Genomic DNA, 12,841 nt, shown 5'->3' with positions numbered 1-12,841 from the left:
GAGGGCGGGGCAGGAAACAGGCGGCAAGGGGCGGGGCTGCCGTTGCCATAGCAGTGACGTCAGGCGTCGGGGAGCGAACCCGGCCCCTTCCCCGCGCGCGCGCGCACACACACAGAGATACATGCACACGCGCGCGCACCGCTGCTCTCCCTGAGACACACTGGAGGGAAAGGTCAAACTAAAGGCGAGGGAGCCGGGAAGCTGGAGGGAGCCGCCGCTGCCGCCGCGCGCCATGACGGACGCGGCCGAGGCTGCTTTCTCTCCGCTGACGCCGCCGAGCCGCTGCTCTCGCCGCGCCCCCTGCCCCCGCCTCCTGCGCCCCCTCCCCCGGCGCTCGCGCGTCCGCGCGCCCCCTCCCCCCCGGCGCTCCAGGCGCGCGTCGGGCCCGGGGCGCGCGCCGGCCGGAGCGGGAGAGGGAGCGGGAGCCGGAGCGGGAGCGGGAGTGGGAGCGAGGGTGGGGGCCGCGGCGGGCGGCCCGGCGGCCTCCTCGCGCGACCCCCGAGCCCCTCGCCCGGCCCCTCGGCCGGAGACCGCCAGGTGAGTGCGGTGGGGGGAGAGGGTGTCAGGAGCGGACAGGGCACCCGGCGAGCTCAGCCCCGCTGCCTGACCCCTTCCGGGGGCGCTGACAGGCGCGCGGGACCCGGCCTCTGGGGGGCGTCGCGGGGTCAGCCTGTCTGGGGGCCCCTCTTGGCGCCCCTGACCCTCGGGGTCGGCCCCGGATTGATGGGGGCTCGGGACCCGGGGGAGTGCAGCCTCCGGGCAGGAGTTGGCTGGGCGATCCGGCCGTGGGACAGGCGACGGGAGGCAGGTGGGCCCATGTCTGGGGCTTGGTAAAGTGCGGGGAGGGGGCGAGGGGCCCGGCCAGGTGCGCGCGGGGGGCCCGTTGGAAGCGCTCAGGAAATGTTTGCTGGGAGTTGGGAGAAACTCTGCCCTGGGGACGAGGCTCCTTGCTTTTGCCCGGGCCAGCGAAAGTGGCGGATTTTACAGCAAAACTCGGGGGGAAGCCTTGCTGGACCGGACGAAAGCGAGAGGGACCCGGAGGACCCGCCTGGATGGGGACCAGAGAGGAACAGATCTGCCTGTGGGTAGCACTAGGGCATGATGTGTGGACGTTGCCATGCCAATGTTTGATGTTTGTTGCTTATGGTTATTTTAGGACTAAATGATATTAAAAAAAAAAAAAAGTTACTTAGGGAGAGAGGGAACTGCTTGAATGGTCATGAGTTCTTCCCTGTGTGTGCAGGAAATGGGTTAATCTTTCACACCACCACCACCCCCAACTGAATCTATGCCCAGTGGACTTTAAAAATAATAAATACAAAACTCTAAAGCCCCGAAACGAGGTAATGTTTTTCTGATGAGTTTCAGGTGTCAGGCCCCTAGTTGTGTGAGAGAGAAATAGAAGCAGGACAGCGAAGTACTTGATATGCTCAAGCAGTCGTCTTTTTGTCATAAGCTTTGGAGCCCATCAAAGTGGAGTTTAGTTGTAACTGCCAGGGTTAAGTAATCACATTGACCCAGTGCCGCCCACCAATCAGGAGCTTCCCTGAAAGTAACTTGGAAGACTGCTGTCAGCCCAGTTCTCTGCTGATTGTGAATAAATCCCCAGTGCTTCTGCAGATTTTTTTCCCCTCTTTAGTCTTCTACTATTATAATGCATGCAACCTATTTACCAAACGTTGGAATGAATTATCCATAGCTGAATTGCTCTCTGCTAAGTCACTTTTAAATTTTCAGGTGCTACCTCTGACATATGTTTGTTTCATATTTGAAAGTTGTTTGGAAATTTGAAATATAGTAATTTCACATGATAAGGACTTTTTGCGTGTAAGTCCTGTTTAAACAGATTATACCAAGTGGGTAATGTGTTTTAGAGCTTAAATCTCATCCAAGAAAACTTCTGGTTTGTGAAAGGTTGGGGATTGTGACAGCTGAGGAAATGTCCGAAGGGATCTTTGGTAAAGAATGAGGGAACACCGGGACACCTGGTGAATTTCACATTAACTGGCAGGCTCAGCATATACAAATTTACTTCTTACCTGAGCATTTCTGATAACGCGGGTGCTTCTTCGGTTGTTTATGGATCTTTGGTTATTTGTCTTTTTTCAAGAAGTTCTGTCAGCAGAGACTCTCACTTTGAAATTGAGTCGTTGTAGCATGTAGCCAGGGTACCAAAGGTTTTCAGTACAAGAATTAAGGGAGGATTTTTCAGTTTGGTATCTTGTTAATTCTTTCTGTGCAGCAATTTTTGTACCTGGTTCTGTGCTGTGATGCCCCTTTTACGTCTTGCTCCTGTGGCTGTTGCTGACATACGTCTATATGCAATTCTGTAATGGGGTACTTGAATGTTACGACTTGGAACATCATTTCCTTTCCTGTACTATATAAATAAATTTTAATTTTTATTTATCTTCCTCTCTTTTTAAAGGGAACTGTAGAACTGGGCAAATCAGCACTTACTCAGCATACCCCCTCCTGTATGTCTCGTTGACCTTGGTGCCCTTGTGGAGGTCATGTGTTCATGGAGAGAAACAGTTCTTGAACAGTTTCCTCCAGGTGACAAAGGCATGTGGGAAAGTGATTTAAGAAATGCATATCTTGATTTTTTTAAAAATCATTTTAATTCGGCATTTATTGTGATCATTGCCAAAAATAATTCGTTGACCTATCTTTGGGAGTACATACATTTCTATTTTACATTTAAAAATCACTTAGTTTCTTTTTTCGACTTTCCTAGTGTTGTGTATTCTACTACAGACGAACAGCTGTTTTTTGGGGTGACATTTTTAAAACTTGGGAAAGAGAGAGCAGGGCAGTAATGCTGGGATGTATTTAGCCCAAGAAAGCAGTTATGCTCTACTTCAAGAACGTTGATATTTACAAGTATAAGATTACAAAACAAGTAGTGGTTAGTTATGTTATATGAGACTTCTAAAGTTTACAAAAAGGATTCACTAAAAGGTGCCTTCAAATAATTAATCCCTTTTATTTATATGGTACTTATCAAATGTGATTTGATTTATGAAAAGTCAGTTGTCGTACAATTTAAAAACAAATTTTGGGGATGTCCCTGCCCGTCCAGTGGCTGGGACTCCGTGCTTTGATCCCTGGTTGGTGAACTAAGACCCGTCATGCTGTGCAGTATGGCAAAAAAAAAAAAAAAAAAAAATTTTTTTTGGCATAATGTTAAGATTTGTCAGTGTGTTCCTTGAATTATCCCTTTCCCCAAAATGTTTGGGGGCAAAGTTAATATTTATGGGCTTGCTAAATTCGAAGTTGTGCCACTTATATGCTACCTATTAAGGTTTTGACTGAATGGAAAAATTGCCATGTGATCTAGTGTTGTACCATTTAGAGTACATTGAAACCAAATTAGAATGCCAAAATTTTATGGTCAGGTTTGTCTGGAATCCTATCCAAGGTAGTTTAATTAGTAAGGTATCAAAAGCAGCTTGTTGTAAGATGCTCTCACTAGGACGGTGGTCCTGCAACATAGGCCAACAAGTGGTTATACCCAGACTTCAGTAAAGTTAAAATAAATAGATTTGGTCTAAAGTCCACATGCAGTGAAAACCATCACCTTGAATTTTTCTCTAGGTGCAAATTATTCTTCAGAATTAAAGGCTTGATTTTCCTAAGCTGTAATTGTGTTTGGGTCACTTGTGAGAAATCTATTTTGATAAAAGAACAACTGCATACTCTAACTTTCCTGGGAGCTTTTTTCTCTTTTTGTTAGGCAGTTGGGTTTATTTGAAATCGCAGGAGATATTGAATGGAGTACTTGAGGAGTTTTCATTCTGAAATCATTTCACTTTGATGACTTTAAAAAAAGAAATGTAAGTTAATATGAGTAGAACTTGGTTATGAGTTAGCTCAAACTTTATGGTGGAATAAGGGGGAAAGGGAGGAACTGGACACAAAATTAATTAAGAATAATCAGTCAAATTTACTTTGCTTTATGCTATTCATGCCTGGCTGTGTAAGAGTGACACCCTTCCTCCCCAATTTTAGAGAAGTCTTATTCCTAGAGAAGGGATTTAAGGGTTAAGAGCTAAGCATGTGAGTATATAAGTGTTCAGAGTATCTTTTGAGCACTTTAATAGTTTTTTGTTTTGTTCTTGTGCATGACACAGAAAGCAAGAAATTATTTTCACGTTGAATATGGGTTGAGAGCACAACTTTGGGATAACAGGCACAGTTTTATTGCTCTTAACATAATTGAATATTATAAAAATTAAGGGAACAGCTAGAATGATGCCATTGATTTTTTTAGTATAGGCTGTTAGTTCCTCTATTGAACAAATGAGTAAAAATGAAGATTGAAGTTGTGGTGTTAAAAGAAATGTTTTCAAGTTTTTTTTTTCATTTTTTTGTTTTTTGTTTTTTTAAATTTCAAAGGACTGTCAAAGAATTGCTCATTTAGAGCATAGGTAAAAATTTCATTACTTGGATTTATCATTATTGAGGGAATGTAATTTAAAATTTTTTTAAATACATGCAAAAAAAATAAGTAGACTACTGCATTTTAAAAATATTTGTGCCAAGATCTGTGAGAACAGAAATAATGGTTAGAAATTTTAATTGGAACTTAAGGCTGATTTATGTTCTCAATTTCATTATTTAACCCAATGTCACTTTCAAATGTCATTTAATTTTTCTTTTCTATAAAATGCAATCAGTAGTGCAACATACTTTATGTAAAATTGGATTTTTAAATAATATTTGGTAGACTTCTTAAGCATAAAACATTACCTAATACTAATAAGTATGTTTAAGTCCACTCTATAGGATTTTTAAAAGTTTTTAGACTTTGTAATCTGCAGAAATTTGGGCAAAAATTTTAGAAATAAGAAAGGCTGAGCTCAGAATTTTAGTCATAGATGATCCTGTAAATTGCATTTTCCTCATTGGCCTTAAAGGGTTTTCTTTCACTGTTATGTATTTATATTTTGCAGACTCCAGTCACACTGGTTTTTAATGTCGTATCATCTTATCTACAGCATCAAAGTTCTTTTTTAAAACTGTCCTCTTTATTTTCTCCCAGCTGCTCCATCTGGGAGATTGTTTGAATCTCAGTTATTGAGGGTGGTTTAATCAGAAGTTATTCTTAATAGAAAGGTTATTGCAGTTTTCACAAACTAGGGAAAAATATAGATTTATCTTAAGATAATTTATGAACTTCTTTGTATTACGGCAAGGGCAATTAAACATTGTATATAACTTAATATTTCTAACTATTATTAGTATTTGTTCTAAGTTAACTTTACTTGAGGTGTTGTTAAAATCAACATAGTGGTTGTACAGTCTATTTAAAAAATATCTATTTGTCTGCGGAATATTTTTCAAAAAACTTGCCCTTAAGTGGGAAAGACATGGAAATTTTACTCTGAAACCTTCCACTTGAATATATATCAGTAGTTAAATGTGTATAGTTAAATGTTTGATATTGGGTATTGTTTTGATAGTTACATATGAGGACTCTTTGTATGTTTTTGTAGGATTACTTTCAAGTACATTTTTATTTATAAAAAGCTTTTGTTTAAAAGTCAGTTTGTTCTTAATGATTATTTGAGACTCCTCAGACTTTTATATTTGAAAGAAATATAAATGAGTAACTTATTAAGCTGCTTCCCTAAAATGCATGTGATAAAATTTATTTTACTATAATGAAGAGAGTTATCTTCATCCCAAACAAATTTATAGCAGAATAGTTGGCTATTTTTGCAGATTTAGGGAGTGTAGAGTGTGTCCCGAAATGATGCATTGAATACTAAGTTTTGGACTGAGTTTGCTATATCATATGGAGAAGGTATTTTCCTTATAGTAATATTTATATTGTTTCTGTTTAAGGACCATTTCTTAAACATGTCTGCAAGTGAATATATTGTACATGTTGGTCGAATGATATATTGAAGAATTTAATTTGTATCCTGTGCCTGTCTCCCCTCTTGCTCCTTTTAATAATTGTCACTGGTTGGCTTTGAACCACATGCTATGAGAGAACTTTTAACGCATGATAAGAGTGGCCCAGGGTGGTTGTTGGTATCTTATGTGATAGAGAAAAGTGAGATTGTTCTCTAACTTTCTTTTAATATGTGTTAAACATTGTTTTGAACATTTGTTTTGAATCAATCTGTTTTTTTATTTTTTTAAGTATTTATTTATTTATTTATGGCTGTGTTGGGTCTTCGTTTATGTGCGAGGGCTTTCTCTAGTAGCGGCGAGCGGGGGCCACTCCTCATCGCGGTGCACGGGCTTCTCACTGTCGCGGCCTCTCTTGTTGCGGAGCACAGGCTCCAGACGCGCAGGCTCAGTAGTTGTGGCTCACGGGCCCAGCCGCTCCACGGCACGCGGGATCTTCCCAGACCAGGGCTCGAACCCGTGTCCCCTGCAGTGGCAGGCAGACTCTCAACCACTGCGCCACCAGGGAAGCCCTAATCAATCTATTTTTAAAGGGGATAATACTTTAAACATTCTCGAGACTGTATGAGTGGTTATGTTCCCCACCATGGGGAAGGAGAAGGGTAGAGGGAAGGATTGTAGGGATTTGATTAAATTGTATGAAGCGAATATAATCGTTTTGATATGAAACATGTTAATCATTATATACCTTTTGCATAGAATGGTATTCTTGCTTTTTTTATTAGCACATCTCACTGTGAAGAATCAAGACCAGTGAATTGCAGGAGAGGCATATGCATGCATATCTTTAATCAGTTTTACGTGTTATTGCTGGGGACATATTAGATGGCTATGAGGAAGATAAGCAGTTTCACACTGAAGGTCATTTTCAGAGATCTTATGTAGAGTTCCAAATTCTATAAGGTGGGAGAACAGATTCTCAAGGGATAGATGGGGAAGCATTTTCAGATACAAAGTCATTGTTAAGAAAACGAGTATACCAATCTTTAAAAAATTACATTATACCAATTACAATCATATATCCTATATTTTCCAACACTGTACCAGTTTTGAATATTCTGTGGCCATAAATAACACTAGTATTTGTCCAACCATAAATCCTTTTAGGTTAGAAAATGTAGTCACTTAAATTATAGTTTAACTCATAAGTGAAAAAGCTGATTATCTTCCTTTTTCTATATTATAACTTTTGTCATTGATTTTGAAGGCCTAGTACTATTTGCTTAGTTCTATGTATTCCTAGTTCTATGATTGAAGAGAAACTATGAGAATGACTCCTGGCACCTGAGAAGTTAGAATCACATTGGGAGAGGCATAAAGTAAATAAAACGCAACTGTGTGGCTATATTAATTCTTCCTTTGAAAAGCAGTGGTTTTGAAACTATTCTGTGAAGGGTTCATTCCAAGCATATTCATTCCAATTTCTACCAGTGCAGTTTTACATTTATCAATTTTAAGTGTGGATGTTTGCATAAGATTTCATGAAATCAGGGTACTACTGTTTAAAATAAAAAGTGTGATAACCACTGTTGTTAGCATATTTGATCTTATCAGCGTCCCGCTTAAATCCTTGAGATGCTTGAATCTTTTTATATTATGACTTACAAGACTTCTTTATCTAGCTCCAGCTTCATCCTTCATCTCTTATCACTGTTTCCCTTGCTTTCCTTCTAAACTTTGCATTGTAGTCCTACTTAAATAGCTTGATATTTCCCAAGAGGAAAATGTTCTTTTACATCTCCATGCCTTTGCACATGGAACTGCTCTCATTCTTGTCACGCTGGGGGAACTCTGTTCCCTTGGAACCTTGGTCATCTCTCCATAAAAGCACTTGCTTCATTGTTTTGTAACTGTGGCCTCCCTTGAGAGCAGAAACCATCTAATTTATCTTTGTATCCATACTACTTGGTGTTCATTAAGTATTCAAATGTCTGTTGAATAATTGTATTCAGTACTTGAGAAGTAGAAGAATTACTTTAATGCACACTCATATGAATAAAACATCACAGATCTAGTCTATGCAAAGTACTTTTAGTGACATATTGTCGGGCACAATGCTAAGTGTATAAGAGGTACCCAGTTGCACTTATCAGGAAGTATAATAAAGCCAAAAGATAGATTATATGGAAAATTAGATTAGGTACTAGTGGTTTAAATGAAGTAATGTATTGGATTCGGTCATCTAATCCTAAAAGTTGGTTGTGGAAGCATTTTAATAATAATTCTATACAGTCTTGAAAAAATTTCTTTATATGTGATTAATGTTAATAGGCTCAAAAAGACCTTCAAATGTCAAAGTATATCATAGTGATACCTACCCATAAAGGTTAAAGAATGAGCCCTGGAGCTGTCCTGCCTGAATTCCAATCCCTTTCCTGCCTGTCACTAGCTATGTGATTTGTGCAAGTTATCTGACTAGTCTGTGCCTCCTTTTTCTTTTTTTCTTTCTTTCTTTATTTTTTTGAATTTTTGAATTTTATTTTGTTTATTTTTTATGCGCAGGTTCTTATTAGTTATCCATTTTATACACATCAGTGTATACATGTCAATCCCAATCTCCCAGTTCATCCCACCACCACCCACACCCCCCGCCGCTTTCCCCCCTTGGTGTCCATACGTTTTTTCTCTACATCTGTGTCTCTGTTTCTGCCCTGCAAACCGGTTCACCTGTACCATTTTTCTAGGTTCCACATATATGCGTTAATATACTATTATTTGTTTTTCTCTTTCTGACTTACTTCACTCTGTATGACAGTCTCTAGATCCATCCACGTCTCTACAGATGACCCAATTTTGTTCCTTTCTATGGCTGAGTAATATTCCATTGTATATATATGTACCACATCTTCTTGTGCCTCCTTTTTCTAATCTGTAAAATGAGGATACTACCTTATATGGCTGTGATGAAGGGTAAACATGAGTTCATGTATGTTGAGCACTTAGAAGAATGCCCAACACACAGAAAACATTCAATACATATTAGCTATAATTAATTTCTAGTGGCTTCTTATTTAAACAGTTTTTTAGTTGTACATCATTTCCATCATTTAAAAATAATTGCTTTAATACATAAGTATCTAATTTAAAAGAAAATTAACACTTTTAGTTAGTTACTGTATCTTTTAACTGATAACTGGTTTATCTCCTTACTGACTCATTCTGCCATCTCCCAGTGGAATGTAGATGTTTCTGTCCTTTGGGTTGACATGGGAGATGCGAAACTGTGTTCTCCTGATTTCTGCAGCAGAGCATTGTGTCCCCATGACCTGTGCAATTCTCGATAGTGCCACAAAAGAGGAAGGAGAGAAGTAACAGGACAGGAATCCAGTGACAAGTTCCTAAACAAGCCTTAACCTGTACCAAGTAAGTCCTAAACTTTCATATTTCCTGGTAGAGGATAGGTGTTGAACTTTTCTCCTTTACACTTTCCTTTACGTTTTTGGCTTGGAAGAATAGATTTTTTAAAATCTGAATTTACATACATTCTGGAAAGGCACATACAGATTTACTTTAACAAGTCAATGAACCCGATTTTTGAGCTCAATTTTTACACACGTACCTGTAGTGAGGGAAGTAAGTGGGGTGTTAGCATCTTGTGTCAGTACTCTGAAAATCCTGTGTACGGTGAAATCGCGTTCAATGTGCCCTTTTAAGATGCAAAGAGGACTTTAAAGGAGAAAGAAATTTGTATTCCAAGATACTTTGTAAAGAGTGGTTATTCACTTCTTAGTATAACAAGAACATAATATCCAGTATATCCTTACAGCCTACTATGACTTTCTCTCTCTTGTGTAACAATTAAATATAATGAAAAGTTCATTAGGTTATTTTTTTTTAATGTTTCATTAAAGAAAGGAATTTAACAAACAATTTTGAGTGTTTACTATGCTGTGAGTGATGTGAAGCTGAGGGGCCAGGATACAAAGATAAGTCGGGCATTTATCTTTACTATTTAGGACCTATTAGAGAGACCAGAGTATGCAGAGAATACTTGGGAATTGAAAGCTGCGAATGAGACTGGAAAAGTGCTGGATGTTGAATAGATTAAGGAAACAAAATAAGATATTAATGAGGGACCATTTTTAAATGACAGTGGTGTTCTGTGTAATAGTCTGCCGTGGGAAGTTTGAATGATTATACAAGTTGATCGATAACGCTAGTACTGTCTTGCAACAAGAGCACTAGTATAATGTTAGCAAATTTTTGCTTAAGTGCCATTGTAGGAACTTTTAAAAAATCTTTTGCACCTCCGTGAAAATGATAGGAGTTAGGTCATGCAAGGAAAACCAACTTCCAGAATAAATGCAATTTTGACTAAGCCTATTTTCTCTGTACAGACCTAGACACTGTGTCTATGTTTAATGTTATCTAGGCTTGAAATTTCATTTCCTTTCAACAGCATGCCTTTCTGTGTTTGTCAGGCCAAACAACTTCTTGTTTTACTACTTAACCTCAGTTCTTGTTCTTTGTTGCTGTTATTAGTAGTATTAATAGTATTATTATTTAATCAGAAAAGAGAAATACTGTTTGGACGTTTTCAAATGCCTCAGAAATATTTGGTTCCATAGAGGAGTGAGTAAGATTTGTACGACTCCCACCCAATTCAGTTTCCTCAGTAGCACCTGTAACCGTGTTGTCATCCACCCTTCCTTGTTTTAGGTTTCTAAGTGTCAGAAATAACTTCTCATTGAGCTTGATCTGTTGCCCCTCTTAACTTTCACTTACTGGTCCTTGGCAGTCTAGCGCAATACACATGAAACTTATTCTTCTTATACACAGTTAACTCTTAAGGTGTTTGAAAATGACTGTTAAATCCTACTCGAGTCTTCTTTTTGCCACGCTAAGGGAAAAAAGGCCCTAATTCTCGAACCATATGCACATGACATGGTTTACAGACCTTTTTCATGCACATTGCTAAACTCATGACAAAGTCTGTTTGTCAGTATACCTCTTAACATACGGTGGCCAGAACTGACTGGCTGCTTCAGATGTGAACTGCCCATTGCTGAATACAGTGAAGCTATTATCTGGGTACTCTCCTTCTATTAATGCAGCCTGAAATTTGCATTACATTTTTTGGCAGCAACATTACCCTTTGATCATATTTAGCTTATGGTCAACTAAAACATTGTCTCTTTTTCATGTGAACTGCTTTAAGTCTAATCTTTCTCATTCTTTACTTGCCAGTTGATGCTTTGAAAATAAATGCAAGATATTATGTACTGCATTACTATAGAAGTTTAAATGAGTTTATTTTTTATCAAATTTCATCCCATTTGACTATCTGGAGAAATTACATCTGTGTAAAAGAGCACAGTTTTCGTGGCGCTTTTTCTCATGTATTTTTATTTAATCTTTTTTTTTTTTTTTAAAGTTAATCATCTTTTTTTAAGTACTTCAATTTAATTTCTTTTTTTTTTTTAAAGTATTTATTTATTTATTTATTTATGGCTGTGTTGGGTCTCCGTTTCTGTGCGAGGGCTTTCTCTAGTTGTGGCAAGTGGGGGCCGCTCTTCATCGCGGTGCGCGGGCCTCTCACTATTGCGGCCTCTCTTGTTGGGGAGCACAGGCTCCAGACGCGCAGGCTCAGTAATGGTGGCTCACGGGCCCAGCCGCTCCGCGGCATGTGGGATCCTCCCAGACCAGGGCTCGAACCCGTGTCCCCTGAATTGGCAGGCAGACTCTCAACCACTGCGCCACCAGGGAAGCCCTTTATTTAATCTTTACAACAACCATCCCAGAATCAGAAGAGAAAAATGGCTTTCCGGTAAGTCAGGAATTGGCGGACATCGTACTTGGTCGCAGGTTTTTTTGATTCGGGATCCCATGCTCATCTTATCCCTGTTCACTCAGTAAGGGTTTAGCGTGTCCTCTGCCATGTGGCGGGCCCCGTGCGGCGCTGATGCGTCAGTGAGCGAGACAGATTACAGTCTCTGCCCAGTGGTATTTATGGCCTGGCATATAAATAATTACTGCCAGTTACTGAGCACCTTCTATTACGAAGGCACTGTGGTCGTTTGTATGATTGTTCACAGTATTTGTTGCCTCTCTACCAGGGTCCTCTGTGTCGGAGGATTGTATTTCCTACTCTGCTGACATCAGGTGTGGACACTTGGCTTTCCTAGACTGATAAAATGTTGGAGGAAGTGATGTGTCCCATGTTTGAGCAGATGTTTTAAATTCCATCTTGTGGTTCTGCTGGTAGCTCTTTTCCTTCTGTCATGGAACCAGCCTGCCTTAGCTGGGGCTGGTCCCAGAATGATGGAGCCTTCCGACTGGGTTCCAGAATGATGGAGCAGAGCTGAAGCCAATCCAAGATTGACATTTACTGTATGTAAGTGAGAAATAAACCCTTGTGTTGTAGGCACCATGATTTTGGAGCTATTTGTTAGCATAGCATAATATAGCCCAAGCAGACCGTGATACTGACATTATTCAAGGTGCTATATGAAGATAAATATATGAAGATAAATAAGACTTAGACCTTGATCTCAAGGAGTGTGCAGTCTTGGTGGGTGCATTAAATTTCCATCAGTTATTGTATTTGAGGAAGAGAAGAGTATGTATATGAAAAGGTCTTTGAGTTGAGGATCTTTCCCAACTCCACTTCACCCCTAGGCCGAATTTAGTCGATATGTTTTAGATCCTGGGTCTAAGGTCCAGCTACTCACTGTCACAACTTCTCATCCAAAATTTGATAAGCATGTTTTCTGTGTCCTCATTCAAATCACCTTTTTAAAATCGAATGTTTAAGAGGATGGGCTTCTGCAGAATAGTTGTTAGAAGCTTCCTTCATAAATCTTATTAATTAGCATTCACTAGGTAACCAAGAATCTGCCTAGCTGAACTATTGCTCCAACATACCCAGAAAAATATCATGAGATCCGAGGTGCTATTTGAATTTTATTTGTTGGCATTC

At 39.7% G+C, this 12,841-nt stretch overlaps 1 protein-coding gene across 9 annotated transcripts in view; it reads left to right on the top strand.

Moving 5' to 3' along the window:
- The first annotated feature begins 114 nt into the window (after positions 1-114).
- The window catches only part of LOC309646973 (uncharacterized protein), an 80,703-nt gene continuing 67,976 nt past the window's right edge, over positions 115-12,841 (top strand). For 8 of the 9 annotated variants that reach the window (XR_014255698.1, XR_014255699.1, XR_014255700.1 and 5 more), the window contains exons 1-2: positions 115-537; positions 988-1,081. Coding sequence is in view for 4 of the 9 variants with exons in the window: in XM_082433875.1 (XP_082290001.1) it covers positions 233-537; positions 988-1,081 (399 nt within the window). In the remaining 5 variants the exon portion in view is untranslated. The remainder of the gene's footprint in view (positions 538-987; positions 1,082-12,841) is intronic. The other variant, XR_014255702.1, reaches the window with a different exon arrangement.

This window comes from Balaenoptera physalus (assembly GCF_965194825.1).
Source record: "Balaenoptera physalus genome assembly, chromosome: 17".
In the NCBI taxonomy this organism is placed as follows: Eukaryota; Metazoa; Chordata; class Mammalia; order Artiodactyla; family Balaenopteridae; genus Balaenoptera; species Balaenoptera physalus.
This window is presented reverse-complemented; position numbering and strand designations above follow the sequence as displayed.